The 23,672-nt window shown below is 39.9% G+C and overlaps 1 protein-coding gene across 1 annotated transcript; it reads right to left on the bottom strand.

Moving 5' to 3' along the window:
* Positions 1-3,225: 3,225 nt before the first annotated feature.
* Positions 3,226-17,431, bottom strand: eva1ba (eva-1 homolog Ba (C. elegans)). The gene is made up of 4 exons (XM_079239955.1): positions 17,205-17,431; positions 5,732-5,898; positions 4,240-4,333; positions 3,226-4,149 (listed from the first exon to the last, which is right to left on the bottom strand). The coding sequence occupies exons 3-4, from the start codon at positions 4,304-4,306 to the stop codon at positions 3,728-3,730; spliced, it is 489 nt and encodes a 162-aa protein (XP_079096081.1). The 5' UTR covers positions 4,307-4,333; positions 5,732-5,898; positions 17,205-17,431; the 3' UTR covers positions 3,226-3,727.
* Positions 17,432-23,672: the final 6,241 nt, after the last annotated feature.

A 23,672-nucleotide genomic window follows, 5' to 3' on the forward strand; every position in this document is an offset into this window, starting at 1 on the left:
TGGAACCGGAAAAATCACACATTTCTGAAATGTTCTATCTAGAGATAAGCTGGAGTGGTGGGAGAAGACAAACGTCTGCATCATTGGCTTCAGACTCTTTTTGGCAAGTAAAATCTCAGAAAACAAAGAAATGGGACAATCTCTGAATGTGTCTGCAAACCAGTAGAAGTTTTTGTTGTGGCTGCAGTGAGAACATGTGCATGGTGGGAGTAAGATCTTAATGCTTCCAAGGATCAAACCGAACTGTCTGGGTTTATTTACGGGTCAAAACAAGTAAAACAGTGTTTGGATGGAGCAGTTTCCAGTTAGTCAGGGTTAGAGCTTGTTCTTTTTACAAAGCAACCATCGCCTTCACTGATGTGTTTTAATCTCCACAGATTCTCAAAACAACTATGGGCCACATCATTTTTTTTAAAAAACAAAACTTTATCTGCTTCCAAACATACATATGCATACATGTACACCATAAGGGACATGTCTAGTCTAGTTTATATGTTCATCTTCATGCATATTCCCATCTACTCAAAATTGTCTATTTAAAATATTGAATGAATGTGCATTCATCATGACTTTAAACCCTTTAAAGTCATGATTTTAAGGAAAACAATACATTTTAAAAGGTTTATATGGTTACACTTCATGTTCCTGAGGTTGATGCCAATGAAAGCCTGTTACCACAAGACAGCTTTCTTCTAAAATCTCAAAAAATAAGACATCAAATGAAAACAATCCATGTCCATTTGCTCCTTCAGCACAGTTTGTACTTTAAATCCAACAACAGAAATTTTAAGCCTCCTTCTCCAAACATGACCCTTCACAATGTTCCACCAGCATCTCAGTACGAGAACACAAGACGTTTCTGAGCCTGGGAAGGCTGACAGCAAGAATGTAGACACATGCCATATGCTGATGAGTATTTAGTAAATTTCCCCCTTTGTATGAGTTTACTTATGTGCCAAGAATTCATACTTCCATTCCTTGTAACTCACCAACCCACTGAAGACTGCCGAGTGATAATGTCCAGCACAAACATTCACCCGGGGTGGGATATTCATCAGCGTTCTCAAAGTTTTTACTGGCAGCTGAATTACGCAACAGTCCACCAGCTCACACGAAACAAATTTATTACATGAAGAGGGTTGATTTAGACCTTCTTCATAATTCCCTGCATCACCAAACTGAGAGCAACAGTTTACAGAGTGAAGATAACACACTTCCCCAAAAAACCACATTAGAGAGCCTAAGAATAATTCTTATGTAAAATTTATTACATGTGGGCTGTTAATGAGCTAGACGCTGCAGACAACAGAGGAAATGTACTACCTGGTGAGCCATGGTTGGCTTGGTTTGGCTGTTTAAATCACTTCCAATTAGAAAACACATAGTTTGGCTAACATCAATGACTCTTGCTGCAGCAAAGAGCAACAAATAACCATAAATCCATGGGCAACGGCTGAAACATGAGGAGCAGCTAAATGAAAATGCTTACCTACTTTATGTCCAACATAATGCAAGCTGAGTTTTCAGTTTAGACAATTTAAAAAAAAAGAGGAAATTAAAAAGCAGCAGTCAAAGTCAGTTTTACATCCCAGCATACATTACAGCCTGCAGGATCCAAATGAGCAACACAGCAGGACAGCAGTTCCAGATCATGACATCACCACCATTATGGTGCAAGTCAAGAGAAAAAGGAGTTCAGCCACAGTAGGAAAGCATTTCACAAACATCCATACATTACATTTACAGCAAAGGTCTGCAAAGTCAACGCAGAAATGAGCTGCAAGCTTGCTTCACCAAATCATGCACCACAGTAAACCTGCATGCCAAAGTACTGTCAGTCTGCTGGGGGGAGTTCTTCATGCTGAGACTGACTGCTGTGCAGGGAAGGAAGCAGGTGTCATACAGGAGCAGCGTTTTACAGAAACTAAGCTTCGGGGTTTGGATAGGAAGCATTTGTCAACAGCAGATTACAGATTAACATTTACATAACACCAGAAAGCAATCAAAAGTTTAGACATGCTGAAAAGGCAACAGGAAAATCTGACTGGCATTTAGAAAACACCACACCCACACACCAGCCCTGAGGGAGCGTTTCAATGCTGACCAGCAAACACACACACAGACACACACACGCGCGCGCTTCCAGTCACTTCAACATCAGCTGCAACATTTTGTCAACAGAACCTGCTGTTTATCTAAATTTAATAAACCTGAAGCCAAAAATGATCCATTTTGAGGAAAGTATAAATGTATGAGCTGCATCTGTTTGTATCGCTGGATTAAATCCACTTTAGAGGACAAAGTGCATCAGAGGAAAACCAGACATGGACCTGGGATTTATCTTTCACCACCAAAGCGTCAAAACATTAAACAGCACGCCTAAAAAGACCAAACCTCGCTTGATATCAGACTAGTTCAATAAACAGCTGGTACCTGGAAGGAGTGAGGTGTTGTGGGTCCAAGCTGTCATCGCCAGAGATGTCAGGCCTCCAGCTTGTCTTGTTGGGGTTTCATCACATGACCAACAAGCGACGTGACTGGCAGCAGCACACACGTATTTTAATAACAGCACATTAAAGCAAATGTTATGCTAAAGTGGTTTGTAGAAGGCTGCTTTATGTTGGAAATGCTCCCGCAGTGGTAGCAGCAGAGGGCGGCAGGTGTGCGCAGATTGAACCGACCGCGTTCACACGAGGGTGCGCTTGTTAACCTCCACGGCACACCCGGTGTTGACTTCTCAATGCGCAGGAGTTTTAGGTTTTGTTTTTTTTACATGTCATTTAATTTTAAAGTTTTATGAAACAGTAATGAACAAACTAATTAAAGTCGGGACAATCCCACCCGCTTTGTTATTAGGACATCCTGCCTGACAGACGCATAGTCTGACTCCACCAAGCCTATAAAAACAACAATCACCGCACAGTTTCAGTGTTCCCAGAAACTTTATTATGAGTCTGTTTGTATGATCTAAAGCTTGTACTATTGAGAAATTACAGATGTCACTAGGGTGACTTGTAATTCAGCTTTAATTAGTAATTAATCATTTCAGTTGTTGAAATAATCTCTGCAGACATTTATCACAAATATATAGATATTTAATAATAGATATTTAAATTGTTTCACTTAACACAGTATCACATATATATATATATATATATATATATATATATATATATATATATATATATATATATATATATATATATATATAATGTGTTTAATCAAAACATTTTTAACAGTAAAACTGTGTTTTTGAGACATCAGCTCTCTGTCATCAGATTGTCTGTGCTTTGCTATTATTATTGCATTCATTTTTTACTTATTACACACACACATACACACAAACACTCGGTTTCTGACACAAAGCACCTTAAATTTTAATAGACGGATTATGTCAAAAGTCCTTCAGCTTGTATACTCATACTTCACCATGTCCACATGGGAAAATGAGCCCGTAAGACATCTCCTGGTTCAGATATATATAGTCAGTTGGGAATAACATAAGATGCTACAGAGAAAGTGCAATATCTCAAAGTTCAGCTCTGTCAGAGCCAAGTATATAAAATGTGGCACCATGGCTTTTTTTTTTTTTTTTTTTTTTTTTAACTGTTTCACAAGTCACTTTGCATCAAACACAGACTCTCTGACTTCAAAGAAATCCAGCCCACCCATAGGTCTATGTAACTCCTCAGAGTGTACAGTGTTTCCCTTTGTAGCATCATGCATCTTAGTAGTAATGCACTCTTCCAATAGTCCCTGTTCCCGTCCCCAGGATATCAGGCTGGCCGTTCCTCCAGATCTCCCGTATGATGCGCTCTCTCTCCTCCAGCCGCTGTGCACGCTCCAGCTCCTCAGCTGAAGTGAATACGTTCACGCTCAGTGTCCCGTCCGACTGGCTGGTGTGATTACCAACAGGGATTTCAGTGCTGGGCAACAGGACGGGCACCTCTACATCCTCCGCCTCTTCATCTTCATCATCACTCTCCTCGTCCTCCTCACTGATTTCCTTAAGGTGTTTCTTCTCAGGTGTGGAGGGGGCCACATTGGTCCGCGGTTTACAGGAGATGCGGATGACCAGGAGGCAGAGTGTCAGCACCAAGCCGAAACACACTCCAAGCACAAAGTAAAGGCCAAAGCTTTCTGGATTTGCTGAAGAAAGGAGACAAACAAACATCGGATGGAGTTGTGAGCGTGTCTCTCAGCATGGCGAACATCGCTCTCTGTTCAAGTTTAACCTACCTTTGATGTGTGCAAATGCAGCTATGCTGTTGCTCAGGAGATCCATTTCTTTTTTCTTGACATCCATGATGACTCTGACTTCGCTTTTTCACTCCTGAAAAATAAAACACATGCGCCAAATGGCATTCACTTTGACTTCAGGTGTTTACAATCTTTCCCAAAAACACTTCCTCCAGTGTTGCATTATGTGCAGCGCCTGAATGTCAAACCCACTGACTTCTTCATATGCCTCTGGGTGGGTGAGACGAGGCCTCCAAATCTCCAACAAAAGCTTCTCTGTGTCCCTCTTAAGTACTGCCTTCATCTGGGATCATCATAATGCACTTGGCACATGGCTCTATGCCTCCGTCTTTCTCTCTGAACCATGGCAACCCTCTATAAATGAGGTCAAGAGTCAGTTTTCCAAGTGGTCACAAAGGATTCCTTCCTGTCTGATGGGAGTCCTGAATCAATTTGTGAAGCCCAGAGGAGAAGGCCAGTGTGTTGCATTGTTTGGACACTGTGTCCCTGACATTTAAGTGGTCTATCGTTCTGACATCCTCTGAGTCTGATGACCTCTATTGTGTTTGTATCCATTCCTACGCACAGTCAGAACTTGCACAACTCCCTTGGAAGTCTTTCATAAAGTAAAACCAATGGAGCCATGTGGTTCAGGTTCATTATTGTTTGAAGTCTGTTATTTTTTTTCCTCTTAAATGATTCCTGTAGTCCTTTATGTAACCCTGATGCTAAAACCTCACACAGTAGTTTTTGTCTTCAGCAGAGACAAAGGCTTTTCTCATCTAAAAGGAAACATTTGTTGGATATTCCTGCATGGAGCATCATAGCAGGGTCATGTTGTGCTGCTCAGTTTTTCTGCATTTCCTTCATTAACCTTTCCAGCTCCTCCCCTCCTTCACCCTGTGGCACTTTCCTGCTGACTCTGGCTTTTCTCATCTCCCTGACCTGATGAAATCATATTGTAGCAACATTAAAGTGGCACCAGAAACTAAACTACAGGCGTTTAAGTCTTCCAACTGAGGCTGGCTTCACCCTTCTTTTAACATGTGCTTTGTGTTGTGGCCGGCTTTGGAGAAGGCATTCTCTTAATGTCAAATGATGAAGAACTCTGAAGAAGTTTCTCGCCAACCTGCAAGCACAGTTCTCTAAGTCAAACCACATGTCGCTGTTCCTATGTACTGGTCATATGGATGTCCTCAAATTGCATAAACCACATGTTTATGTTTGCATTTACCTCATAATTGCACCCACTGATAACTTCAGTCCCTGATCTCTATCATGATGGGATTACCTCAGTGATATATGTCCCATTTGTGCTTGTTTGCTGATGCTGTTTTTAACCCTAACGCCCTTACCCAATTCCAGCAGAAAGCCACACATATGTAAACCATGTGTAATGTGGTCCACTAATGAACTTCAAAACACAGCAAATATTTTCCTGTAAAAACAGAAGTAAACACAAACCAGAGTATAGATGAGGTATAAAACTTACCACAAAATTAAAACCCCAAAGCAAGTCCTCAGTCCCGGCTCATAATGTGAAGAGAAGCTGCAGAACCAATGCAGAATGATCACGCTGCTCTCCGTCTCTCTCTGCCTTGCTGTTGAAGCGAGGCCTGTGCTCATTCGTCCTCAGGCTAAACAGTTCATTTGGCCACCCTGAGACAAGAGCAAACACACACACACACACACACACACACACACACACACACACACAGAGACGTCAAGCTACATTAGATCCAAACTCACTGAGGCGTCTGCAATGCAAACAACGACAGGCCTATTGCAGGATACGCTGTCCGGCGATGACCAGAGACAGGCTTTTCAGCCTTTAGAATGCACAGACGCTGCAAATGTGCTAGTTGTTAGTTACGGTGCAAAAAAAACAAGACAATTAATACCTTTATGCCTAAATTAATTAATGAATTAAAATGAAGGGTGTTCCAGACTACTTAAGCACTTATGTGGGACTGTGTGAAGTTCACATGGGTAGCCACACACTATTTAAGCGAGCCAAACTAACAGTGATGTAGGTTTGAGTTGGATGATGTAAATTTGCCTAATTATTTTTTCTTTCCTTGTTATGAGTAGTGGGGTAACTTTCAAGTCAAATTCATTCCTGCTTTTTCCTCTCTAGCCTTTAAATTTATATTATTATTGTTTAGAAATGAAGAAGTCAGGAAATATCAACTAAATTTCAAAAGGCCTCCTACATGGAACATTGATGAATTTGTGATTTATATAGTTATGTTCCTAAATTTTACTCCTTATTGTACTCCTAGCTACGAAATGGAGTAAAGTGCAGAAAGCAAATGTTGAGAACTGTTAACAATACTGATTCCCATTGTCACAACCCAACTTAGTCACAAACTGCAATGAAGGTGGTCACAGATAACAGGTCTGATACGTAAAGAAAATAACATAAGCTCTTCAGAATCACTCTTTAAAATAAAATGAAAAAAACTTTAAAACTTTAAAAATGCAGAGTTGTGAAGTTTTCTAACTTGTCGTTGTGTTGAGGAAACCTTCCTCTGCCAGCTGCAGTTGCTTTAACAGAGCCTCTGTGCTTTACACACAGTGCCTGATTGAGATGGTGCTTGGGGGCTGACTGACAGCACAGTCACTATGGCAACTTGGTTTCCAGGCCAACTCCCACTTGGAGAAGACGACGACCTTTTGTTTATGCGCCTCACAGTTGGGATGAACCTCTGCACTGTCTTCCAGGCAAGCTTCCACCATTTTTTTTTAGATGACCAAGTTCATTTCCTCCCTCCTGCAGTCTAAAGGAATCTATTAATCATTATCCAAGCAGGATATCCAACCGAGGATTTTGATGAGATTTTTTTGTTTGTTTTTGTCTCAGGGGTAATAATGTGAACAGCTCAAATGACATCGGTGACTTTTCAAGCCAAGGACAAAGCAAATGACTGACATCCTCAGCAATAAACCTCTTCTCGCACTGGAATGCAGCAAACTTGAACTTCACGTCTCAGGAATCCGTAACTGCTGGTTAATGACAGCTGGAGACCTGTTTAAAGCCCATCACAACACTAATTATCTAATTATCTTGTTGTCCTGTTGTGTTGTTGTGTTCTAGTTTTACCCAAACAAGGAAATTATTAACAGACCTGCATCTCTTGTGCTGAAGTTTGTACTTCTATCAGTTCAGATGGCTCAACTTTCAGTCATTTGTTTCCTCCTATCGACCCAGTTTGCTTTGCTTATCGCAGATCTACCGCTTAAAAAATTAGACCTTCATTTATAGTCATGCATTTGTGACTTGATGTATTATTGTGTTTTATTATGTTATTAAAATCCACTTATAAATATTGTGCATAAAACTAAATGTCTTTAATTTATGAAAACACATTAACACTGCAGATTTATTTAATTCGAGAGCAGCTGCAGCCAAACCAAACAACTGCTGTAGTTACGCACACTGGCTAGAACTAAACAAAAAAAAAAAAAGTTTTAGTGGAAATCTAAACAAAATTTGTTCAGTGAGCTCTGCAGACCTCAGTCCTATTAAACCTTAAAGATAAAAAGCAGCTTTCCCCATAATTTTGAATGATTTGGCCAAACATGCCGCAGCACACGTCTTTGCCACGCCTGATGTCCTGTGACGTTAATGCTTAGTCCTATTTTTTTTCTCTTCTAGCTTATCGTTTGCTCTTTCCTGCTTCATATCCTCAGGTTAAACACTCAGGCATCCTCTTCCTGAGTCCTTTGTATGCTGCAGACTATTAAATAATCTTTTTACTCATCCATTCACATTTTTAACAATGTAGAGAAAAATATTTCTGTACGTCAATGAAAATGAAAACAAATTCCGACTTTGGTAAGAAAGGAAAAGTTCAGTTTTAGTCGATTTGCCAGTCCACAATGAGCTATTTCTGTTGAGTTACATGAAAACCCACATAACTAAAACATGGCATGTTGTTGTGGCCTGCAAAGAGGTCGAGTGCTATTTCTGACAGGGATTGTTTGCTTTGGTTTGGCTGAAGGAGCTGAGTGAAAGAGAAACTCTAAATGTAGCATGATATTTTTGTTGTTATCCACTTGGAGATAACCACAATTGCTCTTCCTTATCCCAGGGCCCGTCCTTTTCTGCAGGCACAACAGCTATGTCAGAGACTTCCTTTGGCATCATTGCTATTGTCTAAAATGAGCATGACACGAAGACTGAGCTGCCTACTGTACACAGATGTCATTGATGGGATTTATTAGTTTCACTCAAATTTAGAGCTTCTCTATAATAAGTGCATCCTGAAGCAAAACACAGATGAAGCGTTAAAAGCCAGAAAGTTAGTAATCAGTGCTTCACTGTAGGGATCTAGATATTCCTGACCATTGGTTGCAGACTAAACCTTAATTACAAGAGCAAAGAACTCATGTGTGACAGGACCGTAAGATGTTGAAGTTTGAACAGTGGTCCCCCATTAAAATCTTTTAATGTAATGAGACGCATTTCTAATTGTTCCATAGACTTGAGAGGCATTTAATCCAACAGCACAAACACATGACAACCATCGCTCCTCGCAGTATTTATAAGTACTCTCAACCCCAAGAATTAATAACATTTTCATGAATTCATTTGAACTTTAATATTTATCAAAATATTTAAGGGGTACTTAAATATTTTAATTAGTGCTTAATTAATTTGATGACAGATCTTGGTTTTGTAAAAAGAAGTACCAGAAAACCAAATTGATGCTGTCAGAATAACTGTTTGGCCAAAGATTCTCCAAGGTTTTCAGAGTCAAATGAAATGACTGTGGTGCCTACTCATTTAAGGCATTTATGTGTCTAAAATAAGTCTATAACTTCTATAACTGGTTCTTTTCTTCTGGCTTGATAAGTAAATAGAGCTAAGTGTCATCGGTATAACAATGGAAATGTACAGTGTGTCATGTTTACAGTGATATTGCCCAAAAGGAAGCTTTAGAGTAAACAGAATTTGTCCCATATCAGAACCCTTTGGAACAACATGACGAACTTCACAAGGCTTCATTTGCATGTGCAAACAGCAAGGTAGCTTATAGATATGTATAAACAAGCCTGAAGCAATCCCCTTCGATCCTGATACCTTCAACTCTTTGTAGTGAGATGTGTTCAGTGGTGTAAAATGCTGTGATGAGATCAGACAGAATCAGTAAAAACATTCCAAATCAAGAGTGAAATTCTTCATCTATTAATACGATGTGTTGGTACTTTTAAGAGAACTTTATGAAGAAGGCTAAATATATCTTAAGCTAGCAAAATCAACCATTCCTTCAGCCAATAATCTCTGCATCCGCCTTGACAGATGTAGACTGTCAAAACAAAACGGTTACAAAACAGAAGCACTTTTGACAGTAATACACATTTTATAAACCATCCAACCACAATACTACTCTTCCACAATTGAGAAATCAAAATCCTAACCTTTCAGGGGAATCTGTGGATGGAGTCAAGCCACACTTGATTCGTACACAAAATATGAAAAGGTCAGATTACACAGGAGGGCAGTCTGTGTTATTTCCTAATAGTAATGACTCATACTAAACCACAGCAGGGAAGAAATATTTTTAATACATCACATTTCTGTGAAGCTGCCTCAAATGTGGTTTCCATGAGAATAACTCCAGTGGAAGAAAATAGCCATGTTTATATTTAATCACATTTCATTGCTTTGAGTCCACTCACAGGATCCCCCAGTGGGCGAGATCACAGAGGCTGCCATTAGGATTTATGGCAGATAGTGTCTTTGTTCTTGATTATGTTCATTAAAATGTTGCTGCTTTGATTCTGTGGCTGCTACTGAAGTAACTGTCTGGCCTTAATGATGCGCAGCATCAAACACACTAATCTGGGTCTTTTAATTCACTATTTTCAGCTTGCGGAGCACATTCTTCAAGTTCCACTTAAATAAATATACCGTAATAGAGTTCTGCCTTGGCTCAACTCATTGTCTTACTTGTGAAGAAATTCTCTAAGCAGCTGATAAAACATTAAAAACGATCCACAAACTGCCAAAGAAACCGAAACTGAATCAGGAAAAAATTCTGCTGGATGGCTTTAAATGCCATTTATCGTACATGTCATCGAGCCAGAGAACAGTCCCAAAGCTCTAAAACATAATGCAAGTTCAAGTTCTCCCCAACAGAGCCGAGCTCCAGGCCATTACTTTCCACTTGGTAAACAGAACTGTGCCCCAGACCAAGTTCTCTGTTTACAGTGTCTGTAAAAGCATTCATAGGTCAGCAGGGTAAAGGAAATTTATTGTTGAAGTTATGGTGAGTTTTCTTCAGATCCAGGCAGCTTCTGAAGGGCTGGGTCTCTGGAGAAACTATGTTTCTTCTTTTCCTCTTGACACCAGGCTCTTGTGTTTTAGGCTGTGTGTATTGTCAGACCTGCTTCCCTTGCTGTCAAGCTCTGGCAGAGTATCTGTCAGGGATGGAGGTGCTTACATTTAGAAACAGAACATGCAAGCGGTTGTCATCAGGATGAAGACATGGAGCACCAGGTGAGTTTTACCCATAACAGACCTGGGTCTGAGGATTTCCACATAGTTTGGTTTTGAGACTCAACAACACTCGCAAAGGATTAATCGTTTGAACAATCCATGTTGGAACAATTGCATAAATTTCCAGAAATGAGTGCCAGAACTGGATTTTACCCCAGCTGGGTGCGCTAAACTCAATTTCACACCAGTATCTGTCTCCCTTCTCATTTTTCCTTTTTCTCTTCAATGAAAGCAAACTGATGAAGAAAAATGTGATAAACTTAGATCCGATGCTCAGATGTGCTCCTCTGTCTTCAACAAAAGTTCACAAACAGTGATCCCGCTTCGTCAAATGAGAATTATCCATTTAAAATAGAATCAAGGTCCACTCGCTGGCCTGTTCCAGGCTTTTTTTTAACACGAAGAGTGAATCCCAACAACATATCAGGCTTGGTAAGACGCCACAGACACAAACTTTTTCACGATTCTTAACAACACAGTCTACATTTGCAGATGATGATTGTTTGATATGGTCCAATGGAAATGCCTGGAGGGACATTTTCTCAGTAGTTTTGATATGAAAGAGGAGTTTTTGACTCATAACAAAGCTGAGAAGTCCAAGTGACTCAGAAAACTGGAAACTTGGATCAGTTGCTTGAGCCCTTAGCAAGCTGCAGTACAAGATAACAACTCCATAGTAGCAGAATCACTATTACTATAACTTTTTGTGGGATTCTAAACACAAACCTTTCTGACTCGTTTTGATGGAGCATCCATGAGCTGAGAAGCTGCACATCACAACTACATGCATTTTGCTTTAACTGGATATCAACACTCTGACTTTTTTTTTTTAAAAACGTGCAGCATGTCTCATTCAGCAAGGAAACACAAGAAGACTCAAGGAGGAAAGAAAGTGTCAGAGAGTTAGAAGTCAACATGGGACTGACTTTTACTGGTTGGAGAGAACTCAGGGAAGAGACAGAACACAAGACAGATACTGAATTAGCAGTTGTAAGAGGATGTCAGAGAGCAACAATCTGTCAAAGTTCAGTAATATGGCTTTAAGCTTCTCTCTTGGACTAAAAGCAAAAACCAGGGGCAAACTTTCTGCAACGTTCTACCTGCACAATAATCAGTCCACACAAGATGTGCTGGGAGTTGGATGAACATATTAATGCAGTCCTGGAAACAGCCATGACAAATAAAATGTAAACACTGGCAAAAGTTTCTTATAAACAACAGCTTTTAAGATTAGTCAGTAGACAAGGCACAGTGAGAATGTCAGTTAACTCCAAAGTTAATCAACATTGCTATTTGTAACAGGGGGATTACAACATGACTTTTGACTTGTCTGCCAAACACCAGCTGGCTGTTACATCATTTCAGCATTCTGCTGTGCTGTGAGAAAACACCACAGAAACATCTCATGAAGGTATGTTATGCTTTATAGAAGTCCCCCAGGCCCCTTGACCCTAAAACAGAACTGTGAACTCTGAGGTCCAAATGTGTTCATTAAAAGCCCCACAACTGTCACATGACTGGGCCTTGAGAAGACTGTTTTGCCATCACAGCAAAGTAATGAATTACTTTTGCTTTCCAAAAGGTAATCGGATTCTTTTTTAGGATATTATGACTTAAAACGATCCAGATTCAAATGCAGTTGCCAGAGAATGTAAACTTAGGACTTATTTAACCAAACTTCATCAAGTTTGAATGGGTTTGAATTAGTTAGAAATTCAGACAGAGTTTATCTACATGTGCAGCACCAAAACTGAAATTTCTTCTCCTGCACATCATGTGACTCCCATCCAAACTTCTTGAATACATATCTGCGTCTGATATTGAGCTGAAAGAAAGCTTTGTTTTACATGTTGACTTATTTAGCTTTGAGCATGCACTTTATTTGACGAAGACTCAATAGCTTCTCTTTCAAGGACAAAAACATTTCTAAGAGTAAACACAGAATAACCCAATACGGCATTGTTTGCCAGTTATTATTTAACTGCAGACTTTGTACTTTCCAACAACGGTGGGGTTATAAAGTCAACACGATACCACTCTGACTCCAGCTTGGCTGAAAGCAAACAAAAATAAGAAAAAAGACAAGAATCCCTTTTTGTCATTAAAGTGAACCACAGTGCACCGCTTGCCCTGCGAAGACCATGTTTTGTCAACTATAGCAGGTAAAAAGAGGGTAATAGAGATGTGGGACTGAGCTGGGGGTTAGGGTAAGTGATTAATAGCAACCAGATGTTTTCCAGATGTGAGGCCAACTCAGAATGCTTTACTATGTAAATCAAGAAGAGATACCCAGTGTTTCATCCTCACGCAGACGTTATCGAGGTACTATGAAGCAAATCAAGCTCGTGGCAGCTGGAAGCTGTGTTTGTGTTTGCTGTCATGGTTTATTTGTATATACGCGCGTGTGTATAGTAGATCTTACTATGTTGACACTTGTTGTCCATGTGTGCTCCTGTGGATTCCAACTGGTTCAGCATTTCTCTGTGATGCTCAGCTCAGGCGTCTAACTCTGGTCCTCCAAGGCAGCTACCCTGCAGGTTTTTGCTTCATCCCTGCTTTAACACACCTAACAAAAGTGATGGGTCATTGTGAAGTAGTTGAGAAGAAGCTGTTGGATCCTTTTGATTGGAATCAGGTGTGGAGGAGCAGGGTAAGAACAAAAACCTCAAGGACAGCGGCCCTCAAGGACCAGAGTTTGACACCACTGCACTAAAGCAGTGGTATTCACAGCATCTTTCATTTAAAGCTCCAAAAATAAAGCAATGATCTCACCCTTTTCATCGATCTGGGCAGCCATCCAGAAGCACAAAAGCATCACATACTGTATCAATTACTCAGACCTTCTAGATTACCCTGTCACACAAAACATATGTTTGCCTTTGCTATGATCGGGTCCATAAAAACCCTCTTTATGCTATCCATGAACAGGGTCCGGGTCAGGTAGATTTAGGAAGAGTTGTTTTGACAGGACTGTGTGTGAGTTAAGTGTAATAAAGGCTGCTTGCATAGTTTCAGTTGCTGGGAGTCAGTGGGCTTTACTGTGTTAAAACAATCTAGCAGTGCATCTGTCTTTGTGCTAGAATAATCATATATTTACAAGAAGAATAAGTAAGTAAACCTCCCAAACTAAAAAAAAACCCCCACAAATTTTGAAATGAAAAACAAAGAAGGTACAGCAATAGCAGATTATCTAAAGGTGACATAAGGAGAAAAATAAAAAGTTGCATGATAGCTTCTGGAGAATTTGTCCAAAACAAGTGCACCATCTAAAAAAAGTAAGAAAAGATACATCTGATCTAACATGATATTAATCTAGTGTTCTTTCCATTCAACAGTACATGTCAGCACCTGCTGACTTCCTGTGTCTGGTGAGTAATGCCTTTAGCATCTCTAAATATTCATGGTGCAAGTCTCATTTCCAGTCATGCTTTTGTAAACAAATGTAATTTAAACAACAGAGATAAGTGGAAGCTAATGCTCTCTCACACACCACAAAAAAGCTGTGAATATTGAAACACAGTTGTATGTTGTATGTTTTGTGTTATATTCATGCTTTTGTTTTTTTGTCAAGCTTCTTGTCTGGCATCAGCAGAAAGTTTTAACAAAACTCATAAAAAGTTGAATGGATGGAACTATGTGTGTCTACGTTTGTCTAAGATAGGGGCGCAAGCTTAGGCAAACCCAGAGGGTTTAACATGTCAAACATCTGTGAGCCATGATGTGTCAGAGACAGTGGAGCTTTGCAAGAGCCAGAATGCTTCATAACTTCATGCTAATGAAGGCCACACCTGTGCAACTTTTTGTCATGGTTGCCATGTCTGCAGCCAGATGGAAGCAACACAAGCAAACTGGGATTGCACAGAATATTTGTAGGCTGTATAATGAACATATGGAAAGTAATAGGGCATAGCATTTGGTCATGGTGGATTGAAACCCGCTTAGCAAAAAAAAAAAAAAAAAAAAAAGAACAAAAATTGATTCAGAGAAAACATTTTCATTTCTGCAATACATTTATGGCAAGTGCAATTGACCTTTTTGTTTGCTTTGGTATTATTAATATCATTCCCCAGAAAATATATAACTAGTTTAAAAAGCAGGAACCAGCAGTTGCAATTAGAAATAAACAGCATTTTAAAGACTCTGGGTGCTGGGTGTTCATAACAACTGTGGGGTCTAACAGATCTGCTGACGATCATCTGATCTGGTTTGACTTCATGCTCTATAATGTTCTATGTCAGCTGCTCATATTTGTTTTTTTTATGGATATTTGTTGTATGTTACAATGAAAGTGGACTGAATGGGGAGTTACATAAAGCTGAGAAAAGTACTTGAAATAATGCAAAGTGTAAGTACACTATTTCCATATTATGACACTTTAAGCTGTAAAAAAAAAAAAAAAAAAAAAAGAGAAAATCTCCTTGCCAAACTCATTTAGGAGTTTCTCTCCCACCCACAAGACATGCATGTTAGGCTTATTGCTTGGGTTAATTGATCATGTATTACATGTAAGTCACTTTGTATGAAAGCATCTGCCAAATGACTGTAGAAAGATGTAGAAGAAATAACTGGTTTTAGTCCTCAGTGGAAGCAGTCACAAAGCTGAACTCGTGTCTATGTAGGATGCTGGTATGTTGGGTTACACCACACTTAACATTGACGTTGTCACTCAGCTAATCCCAAAACATTTAGCTGTGTGTAAACACACACTGATGGAGCCATGAGCTGCCTGTGATTGGTCTGTGTGAACCACCAAAGGAGGAGCGAGAAGGCTCAACTAAAACAGTGTTTGCACAACTTAAACAAAAAAAATTGCCTTACTGCTATAACTGTAGCGAGAGAGAGAAATGTCTTCTGAACATAATGATGCTCTCCTGACACCATACTCTGAGAACTAACTAAATAAATGAGAAAGTAAGATTAAATGACTGTTTTATGGTTTTATTGCTCCAGAAAAAAATAACACCACCATGAAATAAAGCTTGCTTGTCCAGCCACTTTCATGTGTATATGTTTAGTCATCACAATAACACATCTTCACATGCGTTTTGCTAACGCAAAAACAGTAATTAAAAATAGAATAGCTACACTTTTTACCCATTTTCTTTTGGGAGGTTGGCTTTAATTCTTGGTTGTTGCTTTTTTGTGTGGGCTTTTTTTCTCTTCTCAGTCTTACCCTGACTTTGACTGGAATGAAGCTTTCTGTATCTCCCGTGAAAACGCATTGATACCATGGGGGGTTTAGACAAGCAAGTCAAATCCCCGTCACACCTCTGACCTCTGGGTAAATAGAACAGGTTAACAACCATCCTCAGGACAGATAAGACTGACCGACTGATGAATGAAGCTGTGGGGTTTTGGGCAAAGGAAAGTCTGTTAGCTCAAATAACACAAAGAGGTCATACAGAAGTCAGCACTTCTCTAGTCCGCCTTGGAGGGGTTATTTAACTAGCTTTCACACTCATCCAGACTGACTATGGTTATCAGACTGACTAGAGGAGACTCAGCTAAACTATCATCTGCCCACTCAGCTAGTGTAAATTAATGGAGACCTCAGAGATCAATATGGCCCTGTCCAGCCTCCACCCATCACCTCTCTTTTGCCACACTTAACTTTTTTTGTGATAAGAGGTACTAACTGCAAATATCCAGTGGAAAAAGGAAAACAATACAGAGGCCAAGCATATGGTCAGCTTCTGTCACATAAGAATGTTTCTATGAGCTTCTGTTAAAAAAAGAGAGAAATTCAATGTTGAATAAGAACTAGAGCCACATGCATGTGTATATTTTTTATGAAAAACACCCCAAAAATAAAAGGAGGTTTGCTTTTATTATTGCAGGACATCATACTGATCACTGCAAATATATATATATATATATATATATATATATATATATATATATATATAAACCTGCAGCTGCACAGAAAAACTATCCCAGCTCTCTTTGGACACAACTAATGCTGCTTCAGCCCTTGTTTGGCATCGGTTCACCTATTACAAATTGAAAACACACATATGTGGCCAGGACTGCATAATGATGTGTTGACCCTGTTTGGGAGGATTTGAATATTCAGCTTTGTCAGTGCTGGTAATCACAAAAACACTGCATCATTCTGCAATAACATGTGGTTGTCATCATAAACCTCACATGTAGAAGCAAGTGGTTTTTCCAAAGCAATCCTATTTTTCTGTTTAACACACTTTCCTGAAATTGAACAATCACAGTAAAAGTCGTGTTTAACATGATGTAAAACCTTTAAAGTTTCTGTGATAAAAAAAACAAAAAAATAAACAAACAAGGTAACAAATGAAACTTTTAACATATGGAAGTTCTCCATATAACAGCCTGCTTAGCCAAGTTTCAATGCTCAGCAAAGCATTTTGACTCTTAATAGTAAGCTACGACATTTCAGAGGTTTCTATGGCACCACAATAATGCCGAAACAAACTGTCAAACTCACCCGGTGAGTGATGGGAGCAGAACGTCCCCCCTACCCCTGAAGTCGTTCAGTCCTCACAGAGAGCCTCAGACAAACTGAAAATCTCAGTCTTTCCCTCCAAAACACACTACAAGCAGCCCTGAGATTTTCACGGTTGCTGCTGTGGTTAAGTCCTGAAGAGTGTGTGCGTCTCTGCCTGAGTGTGTGTGTGTGTATGCACAGAGTCTGGGGAAGAGGTGGTAACTTCCTCTCAGAGTTGGAGACGAGTGAGTAACAGAGTTTTCGCTCTCCCGGCTGCAGTCCACACGAAGCAGGAAAAGCTGTCATACTATCCCTCTTTCAGATGGGGAAAAAAAGAGGAACAGCCTAAAAAGGGCAAGCTGAAGGAAGAGGGAAGGGAGGAGCGCTGTGGTGTGTTGTGGTGTGGCGTGGGTGCATGGGGAAGGAGTGGGTTGAGGGGGGAGCTCTCCCTTTGTTGTTAAGGAAAAAGGCAAAAACACAACCTCAGGCAAATTAGCCCAAGTTTTTCCGTGTGTCGTCAAGTGTGACAAGAAAGAAAACAACCAGGACAAAGATGCCCCGCTGTGAACAAGAAGCTGCAGTTCAGATTTGTTTATTTCTCCCCTGATTGCAAACATCTTTAATGAGATGAATAACTTTTGGATGAGACACATTTATTTGCCTTAAATGCCACAGAATTCAAAGGTCAGTTTTTCTCTCATGCCTGGAAGCATGAAACTCAAACCAGCATTCAGCTTGCATCAAACACGTCTCTGTCCAAATGCATCCAAATAGCAGCAACTCTAAACCTAACCATTAAACATGTTAAATCACGTCGTACTGCTTCACAATGCTAAGTTGCTGTTTTAAATAAACAGCGTATGGCTTGTTAATCGGTGTGTTTTGGAGGCGCAGGTCGGTGGAGCTTGCTGCATTTGGACAAAGCCAGTCTCTTGGCACTTTCAGACGAAATAAAACAACAGCGGCATTGTGCTCTAAAATCTGTTATTTCTTATGTTCTGCACTGCATGACAACATTTTATCTCAACATGGAGCAAAGCACTACATGTTGCTGGGTGTGCTCACATGCTGTGATAAAAACACAGCAGTATGAAAAGCAATCTAGAACAAGACAGCAGGCATAATGTAGGCGTTGTGTGTGTGAATTCCATACGTTAAAGCAGTGCTACTGCACTTCGGTGCCCTAGCTTGGCATTTGACTTGTATCCTGTCTCATTTAATCTCCAATCAATGAGAATCGGTTGAATGTTGACTCTTGCCTCATCTGTTGTTCTGCCACTTTCTTTCTTCTTGCTTTCCGATAATAACCTTTTGCATTTCTTTGCTAAATCAGCCAAGTTGTATGTCTGTAACAGCAAGTGTCTTTATAACAGCTGCTGGTCATGTAACAATGCGCCATTGTTAGATCTCCATAGTATGACAAGCCAAAGGGGCCCATAGCTTGGGACTTTGCGCTGATGACATTACACTACACTGTGATCCATTTCATAAGAGTAAGATCTGCTCGGGGTCTCTATGTATATATCAATAGATATGTTTGCTTTTATTTCACATTTACTTTGACATCCTAACTTTTCTGTTCTCCCTTCTAATACACCTTCTTTTTTTTTTTTTTTATTAAATATATGATTAAGATGTAAAATACATTGAGCATAATTTGATTTGTCAAGTTCCTGTGACAAATAACACGTCTCATTTACTTTATCCAGACCTTTATCCTCCTGAATATCTTTCAGTGAGCTAAAGTCTAGTCTAGATTGTGTGTGTGTGTGTGTGTGTGTGTGTGTGTGTGTGTGTGTGTGTGTGTGTGTGTGTGTGTGTGTGTGTGTGTGTGTGTGTGACCCCCACTGCCAAAGTTGTCAAGGCAACTTTTCAATACATTTCAAACTTTCACTAGAAACTGCACCAAATGTTGCTTGCTCTGCTAGTAATGTAACTGCTTCTCTAATGTTGCAGAAAAAAACAACATTAGAGTCCATGTATGTAAACTGGTTAAGTTGTGAATATATATCGCAAATAGGAATCGAATTGAAGTCGCTAGTATTCACGTTAAGTCACACCGTTACTTAATTTTAATCTTGTAAGTTTTCGATGCCTTCCAAATGTTGGCCTTTTTGCTCTGGGGACTTTTACAAGTGATGGTTAGGCTGCAGTAAGACACTTTTAATAGGTAATGATGGATGTCTTTGTAGAAGTTGTCCTTGTTTCCTACAAAGAACTACAATCCTGCTTAGCTGAAAAACTATGTCTACAAGTTGTCTGGACCAGCCACAATCTTCTACAGCTTTCTACCAAAGTCCAGCCTATCATGTACTGTAGCGCCATCAGACTACCTCAGCGTATCTGTTACCTACAACGTAACACTAAATGCAGCTTTCCCATCATGCCTAAGGCTGGAACACAATGTTGTGAAGTGTAGTTTCTCAGTCTGGGGATGCTGCAGGAGATGGTGTTGTTGTTCAATCAAAATGAGTCAGAAGCGTAGACTGTAAAATAAAAAATAAAATTTTAATGTAAAGAGGAGCCAGACATGTAACCACCAACAACTATACTCTGAAGTATTGCTCATGTCTCAAGTGTTGGATTGTGTGTGGATGATCTTCGTTTTTGACTCTCTGCCATCACTGTTATACACAGTTTTAAATTCCCTTGATTTGTCAAAGACCAGAGATGGAAAGTATCCATCTTCCAAACCTGCTGCTAGCGTCTGGAATGTACTTTTCTCACCAGTATTATAGCAAGTCCTCTGCAGCATCTAAGAAGGTTATGTTGTCCAGGAGATGTGCTCTATCACGTTACTCCAAATACTCTACTGTGTGTTTGGCCAGCCCACTCTCTCTCTCTTTCACATAAATCCTTTCAAATACAACCTTTAGTGTAAGAGATACATGCACGTGCACTTTGAATCAAATTGGTCAAAAAGGTCAGTCATGAGCAGATCAGCAGATTTAGACTCCATAAATGTCATTATCAAGGTTGATCACTGTTCATCCTTACTTTGAAAAATTACAATAAGCAAGGCTGAATTCCAATCACTTCCTCTGGTCCTGTCGCTTCATTTTGCAAATGTAAAATAAAGAGAAAACACCAAGATAATCAGAGATCACATTATAGTAGTCATCTAGCCCTGCAAAGTGGGGAATTGGGGTCCACTTGGTAAGTTAGAGCACTTCTTAATAGAAAGAAGAAAAGGGACTCTTGGAACTGGGAGGGTAGCTCCAAGGAAGTAATGGACATTGAACTTGAAAGTGTTAAGTAACTTTTATGCAATGTGGTAGCCTTGTAATTCTGCACAGACGTAGTCGTCTGATAATTGTGCAAGCTTAAATATTCCCCAGGGGGAGATCAAATTAACTTCTCCTTTGCTAAACACTCAGGCTTGAGATGCTGTACAGTGTGAGCACGCAGTGTGTAATATACAGAAAATTGTATATGTAGCTGAATGGTGGGCTTGTGCTGCCAAGGTGCTGACAATATAATGACAAGTTTTTAAGCTGCTTAGTGTTTTGATTTTCAGTTTAAAAATGCTACAAACATTTGCAATCTATTAGAGGGATTTTTCTCCACCCCTTGCTGCAGCGTGAGCTTTGATGAGAAGACTGTGTGATTTTGGTGAAAGCAGCCTCACACAGAACATGGCAAACATGCAATCACAATAACATGTCAGCTGTTGCCCTGGAAGAGTTGACATACTAATTGCAAACAGCTGTAAGCTATGTTAAAATAAAAACAAAACAAAAAAAAAAAAACTATCTGTCTGTCTTCAGAACTGATTTCAATCAATAGCTTGACTCTACAGCTGAACTAACCATGACATTGATGTGCATTTCATGTATTTAAATTCACAGCACACACTATGCAAACAGTTTTTACACTCAGCATTTCCTAATCTGTGCACCGTCTCAGTGGGTTGGAGCTGTAAATCTTTCTGGCCACCATGCTCTGTCCTGACCAGATTTTATTAAAGCCATGCACTAGGGAGGGCATAGTGACATTTCTCATTAGTGCTGCTCATACTCCATGGGAAAATGGAGAGGAAAAAATGCTAAAAGTGGTGAAATCAAGAGTTCACTTTACTCTTCCAGAGGTTCTGTGCTAGAGCAGAGCTACACCCTGCTGGGGCGTGAAAGCACATCTTGGTTCACAGCCCACATGTTTTGCTCATTAACCCGCTTGCTAACCTGAGCAGTCCGCCTGTGAAAATCATTGGATACTTTTTTTTTCCTGATGAAATCGCATCACATATCGCGCCCACTGGGCTTTCAGGCCAATCACTCCAAATCAAATAGCTCCCAAAAGTTTCTCTCCAAAGTCCTCTTCTCTTACAAATCCTGGATGAAAAATAAATAAAGGAGGGAGAGGCATCACTACAATGACCCATCCTGTCAGCTGCATCAATGAGGAGGTGGTGCGGGGGCTAAGGAAGGGGTTTTGGATGATGTCTACTCCCTTTATGCCAGGATTTAAATCTTTCTCTGCGCTCCATCAGTAATCACATTCTTGCCTGGATCTTTGCACGCCTGGCTGACATCCACCTGTCCCCAGGGCTGATTTATACTCCAGTCTGTGATAGTGGTAGGTGAAGGGGAGAATTACAGGAAGGAAAGAAAACCCACAAGAATAAAACTGCAAATAAGAGAGAAGTGGAAATTAGGCTTAAATTGAAAAGCGAACACAGTAATTACAAAGCACACGACTTTCAAGTTCAACTTTTCCTGGATTATGAACTAAAACTTGCCCGTGCTGCGTTCAGTGTGAAGACTGTATGATAACCTGTTGAAGAGGCAGGAACAGTGGTGGGATTTGTGGTTTATGACTGGGGAGGGTCCGCCTGCAGGTGGGAAAGGATGAAACAAGAAGTGAGGGTGTCTATGTGTGAAGACTGTGGTGGTGGTGAGATTTAAACAAGATAGCACTCGTCCACAAAGCTCACTGCCGGGATGAAGTGAAGCAATTTGGCCCAAACAGGTTCCGTAGTAACACAAGCTAACCACAGTATTTAACCTAGATTAATATTTGCTGTGCGATTCATGTTAGAGCTGCCTCACCCAGTCATTTCCCAAAGGTTTCCATGCTATTGTTGGTGATATGCACCGCAGCGAAGCTGTGAATGAACAGTGGATAAAAACCTCTGATAAAAAACTGGGTTTGGCACCAAGCTGAGAAAATAAAGATATGAAACTTGTTGCTTGCACTCTGCAAAATCACAACTCTGTATTAAGCAAAAAAATAAAAAATAAAAATAAGGAAGTGCAACACCATTTAGAGGTAAGAGGTAGTGATCCCCTCCTTTATGTCAGTCAATGTGAGTATTGGGATGAAAATATCACATATAAGGTTTTATCTTCCAAGTAAAAACTAAAATAAAACAACAAAACAAAAGCACCACCCATAGATGACTCATGTGTTCACTCAACAGTGAAATGAATATCCTATGAGGATGCCCTGAGAGACTTAGCATCATTCTTTTTCTAAAACTAAAAACATATGGCTGTATCAAATTGCAAAAGTGAGCTGCAAAGAGGTATGTCATTTAGAAGTGTTGATAAAAAAATTATGGAAAACAGAGAATGAGTGAAGACAAATGGTGGGAGGAGGGAAAACACTTTCCTTGTCATGTATAAACACTTTGGCATTCACACACTGATCATTAAAACTCCTTTTCAGGACCTGTAGATAGATTTAGTCACGTCTGTTCTTTCAGGTGCTCCCCACACCTTCTTTCCAGTGCATGAAAGCACATGTCTCCGTCTTTGGCCCCAGTGCCCTCCCGTAAAATGTTCACTGGAGGCATTTGCCAGGAGAAGCTGCTTTATGGGACCAATGGGATCCCAGTGCAGGGAGCTCCTGTGCACAGCGCAGGGTTTGTGATCATAAGTCTGATCTCCCTCCTGCTGTGATTTTCCACTCCCTGCATATAAATAATGTAGCACACTGAAACACATAAACATACATTTACATTGATGTGCAGGAACATATTGTTTGTACTGCATCACCAACAGCCTGGGTTTGACGCTCTACTCCAAATCCTAGAATAAATGAGAAAAGTCCATCTAGCAGAAAAGTTAGGTTACGCCTGATGTCAGTTTATATTACAGCTTGTAGAAATCTGCAATTTCAAATAATTTTCCAGGAATTTACAAGCTCAGAAATATAATTAAGAGTACCAACAAAGATACTTTTGTCCTTGCTGGGCCCCAAATTAGTGGCGACATCTGCAGATCATATAAAAACACTTCATTATCTAATTTTATTCAACAGTGACTTCAAAAAAGGATGAAAGTAACAGACTTAGCTTTTTTTTGGCAGCTTAAAAAAACTATTTAACTTAACTGCAAGCTTCATAACACAAAGAGGTTTCTCATTAGTAATTTGTCAACTTGAATACTCTGACTCTGGTTTGCAGCAAACTGTTGTAACTCTGATAAGTAATAACGAAAGTAATATGGACAGAAACTGCAATCGGGT

The sequence above is a fragment of the Telmatherina bonti genome (genome assembly GCF_933228915.1).
Source record: "Telmatherina bonti genome assembly, chromosome: 5".
In the NCBI taxonomy this organism is placed as follows: Eukaryota; Metazoa; Chordata; class Actinopteri; order Atheriniformes; family Telmatherinidae; genus Telmatherina; species Telmatherina bonti.